Source organism: the organism of the source record quoted next, unplaced genomic scaffold (genome assembly GCF_019419815.1).
Source record: "Pyrus x bretschneideri cultivar Hongxiangsu unplaced genomic scaffold, Pyrus_bretschneideri_v1 Contig16, whole genome shotgun sequence".
NCBI classification, from domain to species: Eukaryota; Viridiplantae; Streptophyta; class Magnoliopsida; order Rosales; family Rosaceae; genus Pyrus; species Pyrus x bretschneideri.
In genome coordinates, this window is record NW_025999457.1 from 7,659,045 (window position 1) to 7,677,618 (window position 18,574).

Genomic DNA, 18,574 nt, shown 5'->3' on the forward strand with positions numbered 1-18,574 from the left:
AAGGTTGTGACCTAAACTGAGGTCTTGGACTAGCATTGTTTCCCATAAACCCATAACCATAAGGAGGTGGATAAAATGAATTAGAATATGGTGGATATGATTGAGGATATGAACTTGGTGGAGCAGATGGATACGGCTGTGGATGACCATTATAAGGAACTTGAACTATAGTACCTCCAGTGGTTGATGAAATGTGACTATGTCTCATAGAATTGGATGTAGAACTTGAACCTGAACAAAAAGATGTTCTTGAGACAGAATTGGAACCATTCACATACATGGTAGAGAAGCTTTAAGAAATCATATTTGCTTCTCCTTCACTTTCCTTCTTAGCACCAAGAAGCCGTGCTTGAAATTCTTTTAAAGTAATGGATGTCTCTCTTGCCAATATTATAGTTCTAATAATTGTATACTCTTTTGGTAGTCCATCAAGACCTGCAATGATAATGTCATTGTCAGAAACACTTTCTCTTGCAGCATTCAATTGTTCCCTGATACTCTTCAATCTTAAGAAATATCTATCAATTGAATCAACTGTTTTTTGGAATGTATGAAGCTCAGTCTTGAGATGATTAACTTAAGATTTAGAAACAAATTCATATCTATCAACAAGATTTGACCATGCTTCTGCAATAGTTTTGCAACCAAGAACATATTCTATAGCCTCTTCTGATAAGGTGGTAAGCAATAAGCTAAGTAGTGCCAAATCAGTAGATTCCCAAGCAACATAAGCAGCAGTTAATTCATAAGTCACCTCCAGTATCAGTATGAATAAAAAATCTTGGAGGACACACATTACTACCATTAAAATGATCAGATAATTTGTATCCCTTCAGCACTAACTTGAATTGAAATGACTATTTAGCAAAGTTATCATCTCTCAACTTTATAGTAAGCATTCCTAGCAAACTTTCAACTTTAACATTTGTAACAGCCATGATTAAAACTTCTGATATCACAGACAAATTCTTGAACTAGTACTTTCTTGATCAATAAAGAATGATACTTTCTTAACATAGTGAGAATAACACTCAACAATTAAATCGTAACTTATTGAGACTTGAAAGAGTGATACTTTCACCCAGAATATGAGAGAACGACACTCTCTTGACAAGAACTCACAAATGAACTTTTTAAGAAAACTGATAACAGCAACTGATCAACAATTCTCGAAAGAATGATACTTTCGCACAGATTATGAGAGAATAATACTCTCTTGAAAGAAAATCAGAAAGAAGACTGCATACTAGTTTATAATAACCAATTGAATCACAGAAGATCCCCAAATTTCAATTAGCAAACTCGATATCTTGAATTCTTTAATTCTACAACAATCAATTCAGAAATCAAAACACTGTCACCTGAGAGAAATCCAATTCATACAATGAGCACCAATCAACTAGCACCAACCTTGATTCTGTAATCTTGAACCTCTAAACTTGAAAACCTAGAACTTTCATGTGATGAGAACATTAAAAATTGATTAGCAGCGAAAGAAACTTAGAGATTAGTGGCGATAACAAGCCTTCCCAACTCTGACACCATATGAACAACTTTAACAAACTAAGAAATCAAGCTTTAGAGAGCAAGAAGAAAGAGAAATGTAGAAGAGAGAGAGATGAATGTAACAGTATTTTCGATAGGAATCTTTCATTACACAAAGCTTACTTACAATAGTAAGAACTAAATGGCTATACATAGAAACCACTCATAGTCCACAATTACATGAATACCCTTCTAACTAACTCATACAATTACACTTTTATCCTTCTTAACAAACTAAATCCTTATACCTATCTTAACTACTTTATAACAACATTGACACACCAGATCGTGCCACATGTCACTTCCATATATCATTGGTTATTATAGTACACGACATTTGGTATCAAATCTTGGTTTTGGCTAAGGTACACATGCTCAAGGTGTGGAAGACACATGGTGAAAAGGACTCTAATGCTCAATGTAAACTTAAGCAAATTCTTGATCAGTGTAAAATGGTGGATCAATCTAATAGAGCAGCGCTCAAGGAAATCTTAAGGTCAATCTAATAGAGCAGCGCTCAAGGAAATCTTAAGGTTAGAATACTAAGTTTCTAGTGGAGCATGGTTGAAAGACATCCTAGAGGTGGAATACTAGGTGCAACAAGGGGTTCACACATAAACTTGTTTTAAATGATGGCACCTTGGCTTGGATGTTGGTGCAAGTTGGCTTAATACAAATAAAAAAAAAGATGTGAAAAGTAGTTCCACATCAAAGTACACAATAGTCTACACTTGAAAATAGGGGTCACATTGCAAATTATTGCCTTTTAAGATAAAATTTCACACTTAAAATTGACTAGTCTTCATACCGCTAGTGGCTCATTTACTAATTTGTAATCAGATTTGGAGGAATTGAATTGAGGAGGAATAGGAATGAGGTGGAATCATTAGAATCACATTCTTGTTGAAGTTGTCTACTAAAACTGTCTGGAATCAAAGTATGAATGCTATTGAACAATATAACCTGTTTACTAACTTACAAGAATCAAAACGAAAACTAATGTCATTACTAAAATACCCCTTATTAAATAATCTATTTTATGTGCTAATTATTTTTTAGTTTTAATAAAAAAATTATTCTTTTATTTTTAATACTTTGTGTTTGTGAGAAGTACTCATCTCTAACCTTATCTCCCCAACTATTAAACCTTTTTATTCTTTTTATTTTATGTGCTAATCCTTTTTAATCAAGTTTGTGACCACGTCTTTGGACTTGACCCCGGCTTTATCTTCCCTACCTCTTTTTAATCCAATCTAATCGCGGCCATCAGAGTAGAGATTGATGAGATCGAGAAGTAGATTTTGAAGCGGGAGGTGTTGGAAATATGCCCTGAAAGTCAATCTTTGGAAGAAACCTTTCAGGACAATGAATTGATGTATATATATGACTCTTATACATCGGAAGGCAAAGATACTAATTAGGACTATCTCAATGAACAAAATATGTCCTAAATAGTGAATCCATGGACAATGGATCGATGGAAGAAGTAACCTAATGATGTTAGATTACAGAGACCTTCTTCTCATAACCATCATGTCCAAAAAGGTTCCTGGTCATAAGGATTGTCGGAGGGATACTGACAATCCATAGACCGGTACATACTATGTCCGCTTCAATTGGAAGGATGGAAAGTCTCATCCCATTCGTGTAGCGACACTAAGACAAGCATGTAGGTGCTCATTAAGGGAATGAGTTCACTGAACACAATCGAACGAGAGTACTTGCATGGAGGTCTACTCACATGTCAAGCAAGTAACTCTAATGGTTGGAATAATGTAAGTAATCCTTTGACCTGAGGCATCGTCGTTGTCTTGTGGTTAAGTACTTAATCTTTGATTATGTTAAAGTCATTCCGTTCGCGAGTGTCCAAGGCATCGTTGGGGTTAAGCCACTTAGCCATGAAGGCAAGTGAATGCGCAACAAGGAATCTCTAATCCTCGATAAGAGAGGATGAATACTCTAAGATATGATTCGGGAATCTTCGGCCGAAGTATCGAGCGTAATAAAGGAAAGCGTTCCTATACGTCTCAAATGAATCTTATAAGAAAGAATAATCACATTAGGGGTTTGACATTATAAATCCATACCCTAGTAATGTGATTGAGAGTATTGTATTAAAGAAGGATCGAATTACATTGTAATTCCAACTGAATAGGTTCTCCGAATAACTTCTACATTAGCTTGGGTAGCCATGATATATGGTTAGATGTCACTCATGGCTTGTGAGTTCTTCTAGATGATTAAATGTAGTCATCAAAAGGAAGGTGAATTAAAAGTAAGTTTTAATTCACTAAGTGATTGGATAATCAATTGGATTGGTGCCAATCACCTCACTGCCTTGCTAATTAGAACCTAAAAGATTGTTCACCAATACACTCTTGTAGTGAGTAACTAATGGATGAAGGAAATAATTAATTGGATTAATTAAGTGTTTTGATTAATTTAGAAAGTCTAAAGAAATCATAAAAGCGATAAAGATCGTTTTAGGCTTAAAGAAACGTTCGGGTTTAATTAGGCCCATTGGGCCAAAACCCATTGGGCTTTTATTTAAGCATTGGATGACTTGAAATAATTAAAAGCCCAAAGCCCAAACCAAACACATATGGCCGGCCACCAAGGGAGAGATAGGTCAAAATGTTGACTTGTTTCTTTTGTCTATAAAAGGAACTTTATAACACAAAGTTCATTAGGGTTTTATGTGTTCTAAATACAACAAAAGAGAAAAAGAAAAGCTCTCTCTCTTGAACACAAAGGGCCGGCCACCAAGGGGGTGATTTAACTAATCATCTATACACTCTTTTGGTTATTCCTTCATCTTTCTCATTACAAAGTGGGTGAGGATCTTTAGAGGTTTTCATATCTTTGGAAACTTGAAGAGAACCTAGGAGCACTTACTTTACAAAGTGGAGGAAGCAAGGAGGAAGGCTAGGCTCAAGGAGTTTGAGGAGCAAAGATCTTGAAGGTGGTCCATCCTTGGTCTAAGATCTAAATCAAGAGGTATAAAACTAAACCTCTAGTTTGTTCTTCTTATAAATTTTGTTTTGATGCATCTTATATAAACCTATGCATCTTGAAGGGGATTTGCATGACTATAGCTTTGATAAAATGTATGACATGCTTTCGTTGCTTTCGTATATAAATTTTGAATTGTATATGCATGCTAGTCACTAGAAATCCCACATGAATCTCATAGATTTCCCTTCAGGAGGCAATGGAATTGATGAGGAGGGATACCAAGGAGTGGTTGAGGGTGAACAAGACACTGATGAACTTGATGTTGAAGTTGGATTCGGTGAAGGCGTTGTTACAGAGAGTGGACCGCACACTGTTGTAGAGTGGAAAAAGGGGTTGTAAGTGACAGTGAGTCCTCTGGACCCTCTTATGATGATTCGCCAAATCCGATGGAGGAGGATGTGGAGGATTTTGAGGTGGGGAAGCGAGATGAGGCGGAGGAGGGGAGCTAGGGATATTGTGTTAGATGATGAGAACAAGAGGAGTAGATAGCTGCTGGAGAGAATGGTAGAGCCAATGAGAAGATGATGGCATTTTGGGAAGAAAGGTTTAATTCCAGATGGAGCGTTATCCTCGGAATCGAAATACCTCATTCATTTAGGAGGGTGTATTCAATTGAGATTTTGAGGAATTTTAATTCTTTTAATGAATCTAGGGTATTCAATTGAAATTCTAAGTGATTCTCTGAAAGTTAACTTGTATACAATAAGGATTTTAAGATAATTTATTAAAATCCTAGAAATTCAGATGTATTCAATCAGAATGATAGAGAAGTTTATAACATTCTAGGTGCATTCAATTAGGAATTTGTTTTAGAGAACTTTAAAAAGTTGAGGAATTTGAGGGAATTGAAGATTCGTAATGTATTTTAAACATCCATAAATCTTGCTTCTTTCCATGAAATTTCGAGGAAATTGAATCAAAATTTTACATGGAATCTCTACAAATCAATTAAACTCTATCAAAATCCGTGGATTTATAAATCCATTAGAATCCAACAAAATCTCAAAAGAATACACCTTCCTTAGGTAATCCAATTCCGGGTAATTCCAGAATTCGATTCCGGATATTAGGCGGACCCCACATATTTTCTTATTCCCAAAATGTTAGTAAACGCTAGAATGCTTAGGAAAGCGTACAATTCTATTTCTCCCCATTCCTAACGCGTTTGGTAAACACGCCATAAGAGTATTTACATAGTTATGTTCGAGACAATATCGTCCATACTAAAAATACAAGAAATAGAATAAATTCCAAGAAATACATTCAAAATAAAAAAAAAAAGTTCAAAAACATACCTTGGCAAGAGCTTCTAGTGATCTTTGTTAATCTCGGCTTGTGCTTTAACTCTGAAACTTGCGACTCGGAGTTGAAATGAAACCAAAGAAATTTGACTAGGAATATTTTCTTTCTTATACATCAGTCTTAGAATCAAATTTTCATACTTATATATGTAAATTATACAATTGTCACTTCCAATTAAATTATTAGTAAATTGGTATTACTATGGAAACTTTTCCTTTGACACCGAAATACATTTATTATACAATTGTATTCACTTAACATGAACTTTTTTTATGAACGTATTCATTCTAACAACAAACAAATTTATTTATTTTCCTTCTTTTAAAATTTCCATATGCACACATTTAATAGGACCAGAGTGGGCATCGGCACGTGTGTGGAGGCTAGGGCATGTAAGTTCACGTAAGAGTCTTATAAAATTTTCCACCATTTGTCATTACTTGTAAAATAAAATATAACTTAAATTAAAATTTATTCCTTTTTTTAGTCAATTTACTAAAAAAATATTTTTTTAAGATTGTATTGATCCTCCAACTCTAAACCAATGAAGGTTTATCCCAATGTATGAGTTTGTGTGTTGTAACATGGGAAAATCATAGAAAGCACAACTTATTTGAATAACCTGGTGACCTACCAATTGTAAAAGTAGGATCTTTCTTTTAGAGATTTATTTGGTACTGCTTCCTTGAGTACAACAACAATAACGTCACCAATATGAGCGTACCTTTGATTACTAACTCTTATGTGTCGATTGTAGTTGGCTGCTGCCACATCATCTAAAGTCTACTAGAATTTTGTTATTATTGTAGCTAAATCTGTTAAGGTTGTTAGAAGCTGTTAAACTTGCTTAGGAGCTATGAAAGCTTTCAAGCACTATATAATTGTATAGAGTCATCATCAATTGAAATAACAAAAGCGTAGTTTCTCATTTCTTCTTTCTGCTTCTTCCTCTTCTTCTTCCATAGCTTTTTTGCTTCTCGATTCCGCATTTTTGATACATGTTATCATGGTATCACTCGCCGACAATCGATTCTCAGTGTCAATCTTTTCTATGTGTTTTCTTTGATGTCAAGATGGTTTGACATTGTGGTTTCTCAAAGGTTTGAGGATTTGGGTTCTTGATTAAGAAGTATTTCTTAGGTTCTATCATAATTTCTGCATTAAGGTGTTTGATTAAATGTAGTAGTGAATATTTCATGCTATGTTTTCTTAATTTTAAGGTCAATTCCACCATTGATCGTTTGTTCCTGAAAGATTTTATGGCCTATGCCATTTCTTTTTGTTATTTCTTGAGGATTTTGTTAAGGTTTCTGTCTTGATTCACACATTGTTAAGGCTGAAGACAGAAATGTGAAGATTGAATTTCTTGATGCGATTTTTGAACTGTAATGGATTGTGTTGTGAAGATTTTCTCTAAGTCATTTGTTTCTTATACAAGACATCTCTTTAATCAAATTTTTGTCAGAGTTGTTGTCATTATGGCTTCTAATACTGTTAAGATTGAAAGTTTGTTGGGTATGATCACCTTTAAGTTGCAAAATGTTAACTTTGTTAAATGGAATTATCAGTTCCAATCCACGCTTAGAGATTATAATCATTTTTATTTTTTTAATGGTGAGTCCAAAGTCCACCAAAGTACTACATTAGTCTCAATTTTGGAATAACTAGAGAGATCATTGCTGCTTATAAAGTAGGGTAAAGTACCAAAAACTACCTCAACTATTGTGTCACGACACTTTCATACCTTATCTTTTAAAATTGATAATGTCATACCTCATCTTTAGAATTTGGTCCAATGTTATACCAAATGCTGACGTGGCTTGATTCGGGATCCACTTTCTATTAAAAATCATTAAAATATTATTAAAAACTAAAAAAAAAATGATTTAATATTTTTTAAATATTAAAATAATAATAAAAAGTAAAAAAAAAAAAAAACCAAAAAAACAAAAAAACCTTCCCTTCCCCCCTCCTCTCTCCTCATTGTCATCTTCTTCCTCTCCCCCCCCCCCCCAACACACCTACAAACCCCAAAAAAAAAAAAAAAAACCCAAATCCTGTCGACGGGAAGATGGGTGTGCAGAGAAGATGGAGGATGGGTGCGGAAGAGGATGTGGAGAATGGATGAGAGTGGTGAATTTGGGGTTGGCAGGGGGTTGGGTTAGGAGGGGGGACTGAAATGGTTTCACTTTAAATTTGTTTTTTTTTTCTTTTTCTTCTTTTTCTTCTTCTTTCTGGGTTGCGCGGGGTGGGGGTTACACGAACTGGGTTGGGTTGAGTTTATTTTTATTTTTTTTCTTATTCTTCTTCTTCTTCTTCCTTCTTCTTTCTGGGTTGCAGGGGGTTGTGGGGGGAGGGGGGTGGGGAACTGGGTTGGGTTAGATTTTTTTTTTTTTTTTTCTTTTTCCTCTTCTTCTTCTTCTTCCTCCTTCTCCTTCTTTTGGGGGGGCGGGGGGGGGGGGGAGATGGGTGGGTTTTCAATTTTTTTTTTTTTTCCTTCCTCCTTCTCCATTTCTTCCTCTTCTTCTTCCTCCTTCTCCTTCTCCTTCTTATTCCGCCGGGGGGGGGGGGGGGGGGGTTGATGGGTTTTCAAATTTTTTTTTTTTTTTCTTCCTCCTCCTTTTTTTCCTTTTCTTCTCCTTCCTCCTTCTCCTTCTCCTTCTCCTTCTCCTTCTCCTTCTCCTTCTCCTTCTCCTTCTTCTTCTTCTTCTTCTTCCGCAGGGGGGTTGACGGGTTTTCAAATTTTTTTTTTTTTTTTGGTTGAAGATTAAGAAGGGAAGAAGATGAAGATGGGGAGAGAGAGAGGGGGGAACGGACGAACAGAGGGATTTTTTTTTAATTTCTTTATTATTTTAAAAAATATTAAATAATTTTTTTTAGTTTTTAATAATATTTTATTAAATTTTTAATAGAAAGTGGGTCCCGAATCAAGCCACGTCAGCATTTAACTGAAAAGTAAACGGCCAAGTAACGGAAGGTATAACATTAGACCAAATTCTAAAGATGAGGTATGACATTGTCAATTTTAAAAGATGAGTTATGAAAGTGTCGTGACACCAATAGTTAAGGTAGTTTTTTGTACTTTACCCTATATTATAGGTATAAATTAAAAAATACTTAGCATTGTAGAGTTTGTTGATCGCTACACACTCGAATGAAGCAATGGATCGTGTCATTGGGTGCAAGACTTCTTTACGGTTTCTTCTGTTTGTCCAATTGTTGCCATTATTCCAATTAGGTAATTTTGGTTTTTTTACTATGTTTATTTGTTTACTGATAAACTAGTGGGTCTAGACTCTTAATTACAGGTGAGGAAAACAGAGAGCCAGCAAGCTTCATAGACAGGATGCACGAGTTTCCTGGGATGGTATGTTTATTCCTTCATTTGGGCAACACAAACACCTAAAAATGTAAATTTGTCTTCCACTTCTTCCAAATGTAATTTTTCATATTTTTTTTTTCTATTCTTATTTGTTCAATTTTTTGAATTTTGAAATCACTTAATGAAATAAAATTTCCGAAACATGTTAAGAATGTAATTTTACGCGGTCGTTTTGAGTTTAAAAACAACATTTACATTCATAGTGTATCTTTTGTTTAGTGGATAAACAAGTGTAGATGGGCTCAATTATGTCGAATTGAATGCTTTAGTGCCCACCACCTGCTTGATAAAAGATGCCAGAGAAGCATGGCTGCACACATCGGTTTTATGGGTAATTTTTCTTTGTTTTGCGTTTTTGTGTTTATAGATTTGGAATTTTATGGGTGAAACATTGAAGAATCAAACGTTATTTGAACTCTGGTATCGGTAACTATTATGCATCGATTTGAATAGTGGAAAATAGCTCAATATTTCATAATTTTTTGTATGTAAGTGTACTAATATCGATCCAAAACCACATGGTCTACCTGTGGTCAAATTTTGATATAACAATCTACTCAACTTTTTCAATGTAAATATCATTAATCTTTTGTAACACCATTTTTATATATTTTAAACATAATCTTTCATATAATTTTCAATCTCGCAACAACGCGCGGACATAATTTTTAGTATCAAGTATAAATCTCCAATGTCTCTTGAATGTCAAACATGTTCCAAAAGGGACCATATAACACCAAATTGTTTTTACCAAAATGGTAGTCATTCTCCTGGTAGCTATGTGGTTGTCGAATATTTGAAAAGAAAGGTCACATTATTCTAGAATGTTATCATAGAAATAACTACCCATATCAAGAATCTGCTCCACCTACATCTCTAGTTGGAATGGCTGCTCACAATTCTAATGGTGTTAATACTGCTAAAAATGTCTCTAAATTTATTCCTAATATTCATGGTTTTTCAACCGTTGATACTTGGGTAGTCGACACAAGTGCAACTGACCATATGATAGCAAACGTTAATGTCCTGATTTAACTTGCACTTTATAGTGGTGATGTCAAAATAACTGTTGGTAGTGAGGAAGGTTTCACTTTCTTTTATTACACAAAGTTTTACATGTGCCAATCAATATCAATCTCTCATTTGTTAAGACATTATGCAAAGATAATGGATTATGGTTTATTTGTGATGATGTGATGTTTTTCATACAAGACAAGGTAACTTGAGTGATTTTGGAACCAAAGAATGAGTGATGATGGGGAGCTGTTCAAAATTCTAGTTAATATCTTTTCCAATTCATTTGCTGCAAATTTGGGTAGATGTGTTGCCTTTGTTAGAAAGAAGGTCAACGCTTCAGTTTGGCACAAAAAGGGTGGGACATCCATCTGAAGAAGTGTTGAAGGCAGTGTTGCAGACTGCACAATTAGTTCGTATAAATTCTTATCCTTCGATTTGTTCTGCTTGTATTCATGGAAAACTGATTAGATTACATTCCATTTTCTGTAAGACAACAAAAGTAAATTTTTTTGTTGATCTATTCAAATGTGTGGGGTCATTCTCATAGAAATCTATAGAGGGATATAGATACTACATGAGCTTTATAGGTGAACATTCTCGATTTGTATGGATTTTTCAATGGTTTGTAAATCAAATGTTTTTAAGATCTTTGTCAAGTTCTATGCATTTATTGTTAATCATTTCAATGCTTCCATTAGATGTTTTTAGTCTTCTCCTCAGCAAAATGGTCTTGCTAAAAGGAAACATAAACATTTGGTTGAAACAATTCTCAGTTTAATGTCAGAGGCACATTTATTTCAAATGTTTTGTACACATGCTGCATTTTTTTTTTATAAATAGAATGCTTTGTAAAAATTTAGGAAGGAGATCCATATCAGGTTATATTTTGTCAAAATCCTTATGTTCATAATTTGAAAAGATTAATCTAAATGTTGCTATGAAAAGTTGACCATAACTTTGTTTCCATTTATTATTTCACCTTACCTCATTCTGAGTCAAAGGATTTTAATACTCCTAATGTGTCACCAAGAAGAGGCTTCTTTATAGTCTGAATTGTGTGTCCATCTCTAGTGAATCTTAAACAAAAGTTTGTTAGGAACTTGGTCGCTTGCATGTGGATCAGAAACACCTTTGAAATCCTTTTGTCAAACCATATGCGTTGGACCTGAGTGTTTTCGATGAATCTATTGCATAAGGCACAACAACACATTCACGTGTTAATATTATAAAAGAATTAGTGATACTATGTGGCATTGTGTTGATGCACTAAAAAATTGTCACTCAAATTGAACATGCACCAATATAGAGATTAAAATAAAGTATTTTACGCGGGATTTACCTTTGGAGTTTTGTAAGCAATTGTCAATTTTCACCTTAAACTTTTATTTTAATCAATTAACTTTGTTAATTTTCATAAATTGCTAATTCTCCCCTCATCACAATTTCAAGTTTCTATCCATTTTTTTTATTCGTATTTATCTCGTGAGCAACATAAGAATACAATACGTCATTTTTGCCACAGTTAAATGAGTTCTCACCAGGGTGAAACACTAAACTGAGTTTGCAACAATAAATTTTAATAAGGTGAAAAATCTTATTTCCCTCGACAACTGAGGGAGAATTTATTTACAAAAATTTGGTTGAACTAACAGTTCAAGTTTTTCTTTGTCAAAGGTAAATAAAAATAAGAAAAATCCTTCAATGGCACGTAGTATTGAATGATGAGGAAAGTGAATGGTTAAACTTGAAAATAAAAAATCGAATAATTGTGAAAATTAAATCTAACAGTTAAAACATTCGTAGCATTAGGCCAGATCCAAAAAGAATACAACTAAACTCACCTCATTATCCTCTTTCTCCACACATATACTTTCACTAACCATAAAAAGAAAAAAAAAATTGAAATTCTATATGCCTACCCACTTTTACTTCTTAAATAACCTCTAAGAGAGAGAAATGGGAGGGGAGGAAGAGAGAGAAATCGGGGGAAGAGAGAGAAACGGGGACGAAGAGAGCAACAGTGTTGGGGTATGGGATTGGGAAGTCTAGTCTATTTTTCAGTTTGTGGGCCATCTCTTCCATCAAACACGCACTCATCCCTTCCTTCGACCTTTTCGTCGGTTCTGGCACGAATGTTTTCACCCAACTCTCTCCTCAGTCGAACCTCTCCTCCACCAAAACCTCCATCCCCCTCCTCCTTCCTTTCTCCTCCGTCAGATTCGTCGTTGACCCCACTCCTTCTAGGAATCAGATCAATCATTTCACCTAATCAACCAAATCTGACTTTTTAAATAAACTAGAAGCAACAATACACATGGGTTTCAAAGATTAGATATCAAAATGTCATATTTTCTAAAAATTCATTTATCAAAATTATATTTGGAAAGCCCAAATTGATGGCTGGTCGCTAGGCATGACTCATGTTTATGGGATTTTTGAGTTCGTTTGGAAGTGCTTTTAAAATTGTTGAAAGCGTTTTTGGTAAAAATGTTTCTGGTACCAATCTTTAATAAGAATACAAGCTAATCGGGGAAAAATACCTGAAATGTTTCGTGCAATAAATCCATAACCGGTACTTCTTGCAGGAAGTACTTCAAATGTTTTTGAAACTCAAAAACATTTAAAAAAAAAAAAAGCACTTTCAATTACTTTAAAGCTGTTTTCAAACAAGCCACTTTTTGTTGTTGGATCATGTATGGATATTTGGCGAGAGAGGACGGTGTTTGGTTACGTGTGAAAAGAAAAGCAAGATCTACACGTCTTTTTCTAGAAGGATAAATATGTCATTAATATTTTCATGAAAAAGTAGGTGAAAAAATAGAACAATAGAGAGGGTAATAGTTTTAAGTTGAAAATTGACAAAGTTGTACCGGCTCACCACAGTAAAGTGATGATATTGCTCACTACATTATTGATTATTGTTGGATGAATTTGATTTAATCGATCTACTACATAAATCTCGAAACTTAAATAATCTAACTGTAACTAATAGAGTGGTGAGCCTCAATATCACTTTAAGATAGTGAGCCTCACTATGCCTTGTCTAGTAAGCTGGTTGGGATAAGTTGTGAGCAATTAAAATGAACTTAAGTCCAATACTTTATATAGTGTGTCAAAATAGGTGAGGACAAAATTAAATATGATGAGTTATGAATTCACAAATGGTACCAGGTTAAGTCGGCTTAAAAGTTTAAAACCCCTAAAACAAAATTCCGAAAAAGAGAATAATAAATATGAAAATAAACGATCGCTCACAAAGAAGTACAGGTCAGCTCCAGGTTTGTATGACCAGGGAAGTCTAACAAGACTTGGACGCTCCGATCATCTTCTCTTTTCTTCTGTGACAGAGAGAAACATCTAGAACCATCCCAACTCCTCAGATCGTTCCAAATTCTTTTCTCAAAACGATGCCGTCCCGGAGAAGAACGCTCTTGAAGGTCATCATCCTCGGCGACAGCGGGTCAGTGTCCCTCCGTCTCCCTCTCTTTTTACTTGAATTATTTGTGCGTTTTAGGGTTTTATGTTTTGAAATTGGGCGGATCTTTCTGGATCTTACTTTATGCACTGTGATCTCAAACCCTAATTTTGGTCTCTTAGTACAATTTAGGAATTGAGTAATTTTTTTTTTCTAAACTGGGAAATTGGATGGTGTGTAGTGAAATTGAAATTGTGAATTCTTGTTAGGATAAAAATTACCTTTTGTTTTTGTGGTAAAGTAAAAGGGTTTGTTTGATTTGTGATTTGCAGGGTGGGGAAGACTTCTTTGATGAATCAGTATCCTTTGGCAGCTTGGATGTTGAATTTGAGTATTTGGTTATCTAATTTTGTGCAAGATGCTTCTGTTGTTTAGTTGAAGTAATTTTGCTTTAGTGGATTTTGGGTTTGCCTTTAACACGATTCGTATAGATATGTAAACAAGAAGTTTAGCAATCAGTACAAGGCGACAATCGGAGCTGATTTTTTGACCAAAGAAGTGCAGTTTGAAGACAGGCTCTTCACCTTACAGGTTTTCTTTAGTTCTAATGCCTTTAGATGCCTATCTGAAAGTAAAATCCAAAACTTTCTCTACTGCTACTGTAGAGAAGGATTCGCTAAAACTGCTTTTTATTCTTCTGTCCTTAAAAGACTAGAAATTGCATTAATTATTAATCTGCATTCACTATTGAGGAAGCTGAACTTTCACCCCTTTTTTTAACATAGCAAGCTGAACTGTTACCATGCCTTCATTCTCTCCCCTCTAACTGTTACCATGGTTAAGATTTTCACACTTATTAAAATGTGTTAGCCTTCCTGATAATTGTTGACTGCCATGTATTGTTCAATTATTCCTTTTCCTATAAAATTTTCACGTGTTTATATGTGCTGGCATATCCTAACTTCAGTTTTAGGTTGGCAATATTATGGTTTTTTTATATCAAAAGACGAAGTCTGGTTTGGTTTTTATCTATTGACCAAATTAAGTTTATGTATAGACCGGTTAATTGTAAATTGATACCTCTCTCTGTCTTCTCCTCCCTCCCTACCTTCTGCTTGCTCTCTTCCTCTAGTACATTGATTTGAACATTAGAAAAAGGGTTTCAAGCTGTTCGTTGATGGAAATCGGATTATCAGAGAGATGAATTGTTTGTTAATTTCTTGAAATCACTGAAATGAGTGGTCTTGTATGGCTATTGGGTGAAGACTGTAATCTAGGTATTAAGTTTGTTTTTAGCATAACCAAGTAGAATTCATGTAAAGAATACATGTTTTCAGCACTTAGTTGATTATCCTAATCATGATTTTATCCCGGGAGTGTTTGTTAAGCCCTTAACCTCATAGGTACTGTAGAAAATATTTTAACTAACCACTTCTTCCACTATGTTCTCCAGCACTCTTTTTTATGTTTTTATATTCTTGGATCAGTTGGCGGCTAATTGCGTCCTAACAGTCGGACCATATTCTGTTGTTTTGTCAGATCTGGGATACAGCTGGCCAAGAACGATTCCAAAGCCTTGGTGTAGCATTTTACCGTGGTGCTGATTGCTGTGTTCTTGTGTATGATGTGAATTCAATGAAGTCATTTGATAACCTTAACAACTGGAGGGAAGAATTTCTCATTCAGGTGTGTCTGGTTTTTTCACTCTTTTCTTCCTTAAGAATTGCATTACTTTCAAATTCTTCCTGTTAATGTCATTTTTTTGGATAACTTACATTTCCATTCAGTAATAAAAATATAGGAATTGAACTTATGATGATGACGTCTTTTGCAGGCAAGTCCTTCAGATCCAGAAAACTTCCCATTTGTTGTTATTGGAAACAAAATTGATGTAGATGGTGGAAATAGTAGAGTGGTATGCATCCCTAATTGGAAAAGAAAATTCATCTTCTCTTTCTCTTACACACACACACACGTAGCTCTCATGAACATCTGATTAACTATCCCATGTGCTTCAAGTCTACATGTCATTTATTTGTTTATTTTCCAGGTTTCAGAGAAAAAGGCCCGAGCTTGGTGTGCATCAAAAGGAAATATTCCATACTATGAAACCTCTGCAAAGGAAGGCATTAATGTGGAAGAAGCTTTCCAGTGCATAGCAACGGATGCTCTGAAGAGTGGGGAAGAGGAAGAAATGTAAGTTGAACTAGGAACACTATGCTAATGCACCTGAACATGCCCCTTGTGTTTTGATAGTTCATTTCATTTACTTGCATCACAAATTGAATCATCTAATACTAGGCAATTATTTTCCCACGGAATTGAACATAGGGGCAATGTGCCGGTTAGTTTTTACAGATAACCTTTTTGATTTGGTTGGTTTCCTTAAAACTTAGTTTAACATTCTCAAATATAACAGCTGTCCCACTGACATATAAAATGTTTCAAATAATCAAAATTGGTGTTGCATGATGTCCTTTCGTTTCATCTTATAGTTCTGTGAGTGCTACATTCTGGAAAACTTATGGTTAGTGTATATAGTAATGTACTTCATTCGCTAAATATTGGTATTAGCAAGTGTGAGGGTAGATATTCTGATTAATTCAACCCTTGAGAGTTATAATTTTTCCAGTGCTCATATGTTGATATTCTTTTGTTTTGCTTCATTTAGATACTTGCCGGATACGATTGACGTTGGAAGCAGCAATCAGCCAAGGTCAAGCGGATGCGAATGTTAAATATTGTACCCGAATTCTTTTCCAGTAAAAAATAAGTCATCTTTGGAAGTATATTTATTGGTATGCATGGGGTGACACTGTACATTTGTGTTTGTGTGGGAAACAAATTGGTCTCCTCATCAGTGCTCTTCCAAGTTATGTTTGATTTCAGCCCGTTGATATCCAATTATTGTTAGAACTGGTACGGTGTTGCAACACGTATTTTCAGGAGAATAATGCAGTTTTCATTAATCGTAATGAGTTTCGTGGATTGATTACACGTTTCTGGTTTGATGCCTATAATCTTAAATAGTTGATGACAGGCTTCTCTATTCCAAGAAATACTGAATGGCTGTCGGATCCTCTTAATGAAAAGTTCCGGCGTTATGATACGAACTCTGGCCGGAATTTGAGAAAATTTCCGGCTAGTCTGCAACACCCATCTCCCTGCCCAAACTAAATCTCTCATGTGGAATGGTTAACTTTTCGGTCATGATAGCGTGAATGGAACCCATTTCCAATCCACCTTCACCACTTGGGCTAGCAAAAGGGGTTGTGCCAATTTTTATTTTTTACGAGAAGTTGCTTTTGTACATGGCTTTTATTGGTGTAATGTTCACATGGATTTTTCCAAGGCTAAATAGCCAAAATGATCATTGAGATTTGCATAACACATCACTTTGGTCCCTGAGATTGAAAATCAATAGAAATGGTCCCTGAGATTGTCCACCATCCATTATTTTGGTCCTTCCGCTAAGTGTTCCGAAGCTCTTGGTTGCAAGTTTGGGCAATTTTCAAAGCTTCGTAACTCAATCGTTTCTTAATCAAATTCGACCCATAATATATCAAAATGAAGATAGGAAAGTGTAGAACAAGATTATAACATTTAGAAGCCCAATGGTTGCTGGAGATGGCCGGAAAATAGCCTCAAAGTTGACTGGTCCGCGGGAAAACTAGAAAACTCGCGGGAAAACTAGAAAACTCGCGGGAAACTGGGTAAACTTTAAACGTTCATAACTTCTTCAATACTCAACGAAATCGAGTGATTCAAAAACGAAAATCATAATTCTCGACGAGACGAAGATAATGGTACCTTTCGCAATGGCTAACTCTCCGTGTTTTGGCTGGAAAACGGCTCGAAAGTGGCTAACTCGAAAATAGTTAGCCACTTTCGAGCCTTTTTCCGGCCAAAATACGGTGAATTAGCAATCATGAAAGCTACCATTCTCTTCATCTCGCCGAGAAGTATGATTTTCGTTTTGAATCACTCAATTTCGTTGAGTATTGAAGAAGTTATGAACGTTTAAAGTTTACCCAGTTTCTGGCGAGTTTTCTAGTTTTCCCACGGATCAGTCACATTTGAGACTATTTTACGGCCATCTCCAGCAATCATTGGGCTTTCAAATAGATATAATCTTGTTCTACACTTTTCTATCTTCATTTTGATATATTATGGGTCAAATTTGGTTAAGAAAAGTTTGAGTTACGAAGCTTTGAAAATTGCTCAAACTTCCGGCCAAGAGCTTGGGGACACCTCACGGAGTTTTTAACGGAAGGACCAAAATGATGGATGATGGACAATCTCAAGGACCAAAGTGATGTGTTATACAATTCTCAGGAACCATTTTGGCTATTTAGCCTTTTTCTAATTTTCGTGTCAACGTTTCGTGACCCATTCAATACTAGCCTAATCTTAATCTCTTGAAACTTTGGAAATTCATCATCCAAAGTTCCAAACAGAGCTTTGGGATTCTAACCACTTTGAGGAAATTCGAGCACGGCTCTAGAGGTTCCAAAAAAATTGTCTTCCGCAATAAGTCATATTTTGAGTATTGTACACGTAGAAACCGCTCCAAAGCCAGGTAACTATGGTATCCCCTATAGGTTACTTAAGGGAGCTTTGGGGCAAACTAGTAGCCATAACAACTTTAGTGAATGACAAGAATGCAACAATGCTATAGGTAAAGCCAATAGTCAATTGCAGCAACGATTTTTCTTGAGTACCTACAGGCTTTGAGTATCTACTACATGCACTGAGGAGCATAGTTAACCGGATTTGATCCAAGTGGCCGAGGACCCATTGGATCAAATCCGACTGTCAATTGTGTTGGCACTGAAAGCCCGTAGAAGTCAAGAAGAAATCCATGAACAGCATTTAACTTGAATGAAAGCTACATAGGG

General features: G+C 35.3%; 1 protein-coding gene across 1 annotated transcript; it reads left to right on the forward strand.

Moving 5' to 3' along the window:
* Positions 1 to 13,504: 13,504 nt before the first annotated feature.
* LOC103963124 (ras-related protein Rab7) lies at positions 13,505 to 16,651 on the forward strand. The gene is made up of 7 exons (XM_009375901.3): positions 13,505 to 13,721; positions 14,009 to 14,035; positions 14,168 to 14,267; positions 15,216 to 15,362; positions 15,511 to 15,591; positions 15,727 to 15,872; positions 16,348 to 16,651. Exons 1-7 carry the CDS (start codon positions 13,669 to 13,671, stop codon positions 16,412 to 16,414), a joined length of 621 nt encoding a protein of 206 aa, XP_009374176.1. The 5' UTR covers positions 13,505 to 13,668; the 3' UTR covers positions 16,415 to 16,651.
* Positions 16,652 to 18,574: the final 1,923 nt, after the last annotated feature.

What these genes read in the sequence shown, in the direction of transcription:
- LOC103963124 (XM_009375901.3), top strand. Translation starts at nt 13,669, where the DNA reads ATGCCGTCCCGGAGAAGAACGCTCTTGAAGGTCATCATCCTCGGCGAC. An exon ending in AAGACTTCTTTGATGAATCA is followed by an intron (nt 14,036 to 14,167) that starts GTATCCTTTGGC and finishes CGATTCGTATAG; the next exon opens with ATATGTAAACAAGAAGTTTA. An exon ending in ATGGTGGAAATAGTAGAGTG is followed by an intron (nt 15,592 to 15,726) that starts GTATGCATCCCT and finishes TTTATTTTCCAG; the next exon opens with GTTTCAGAGAAAAAGGCCCG.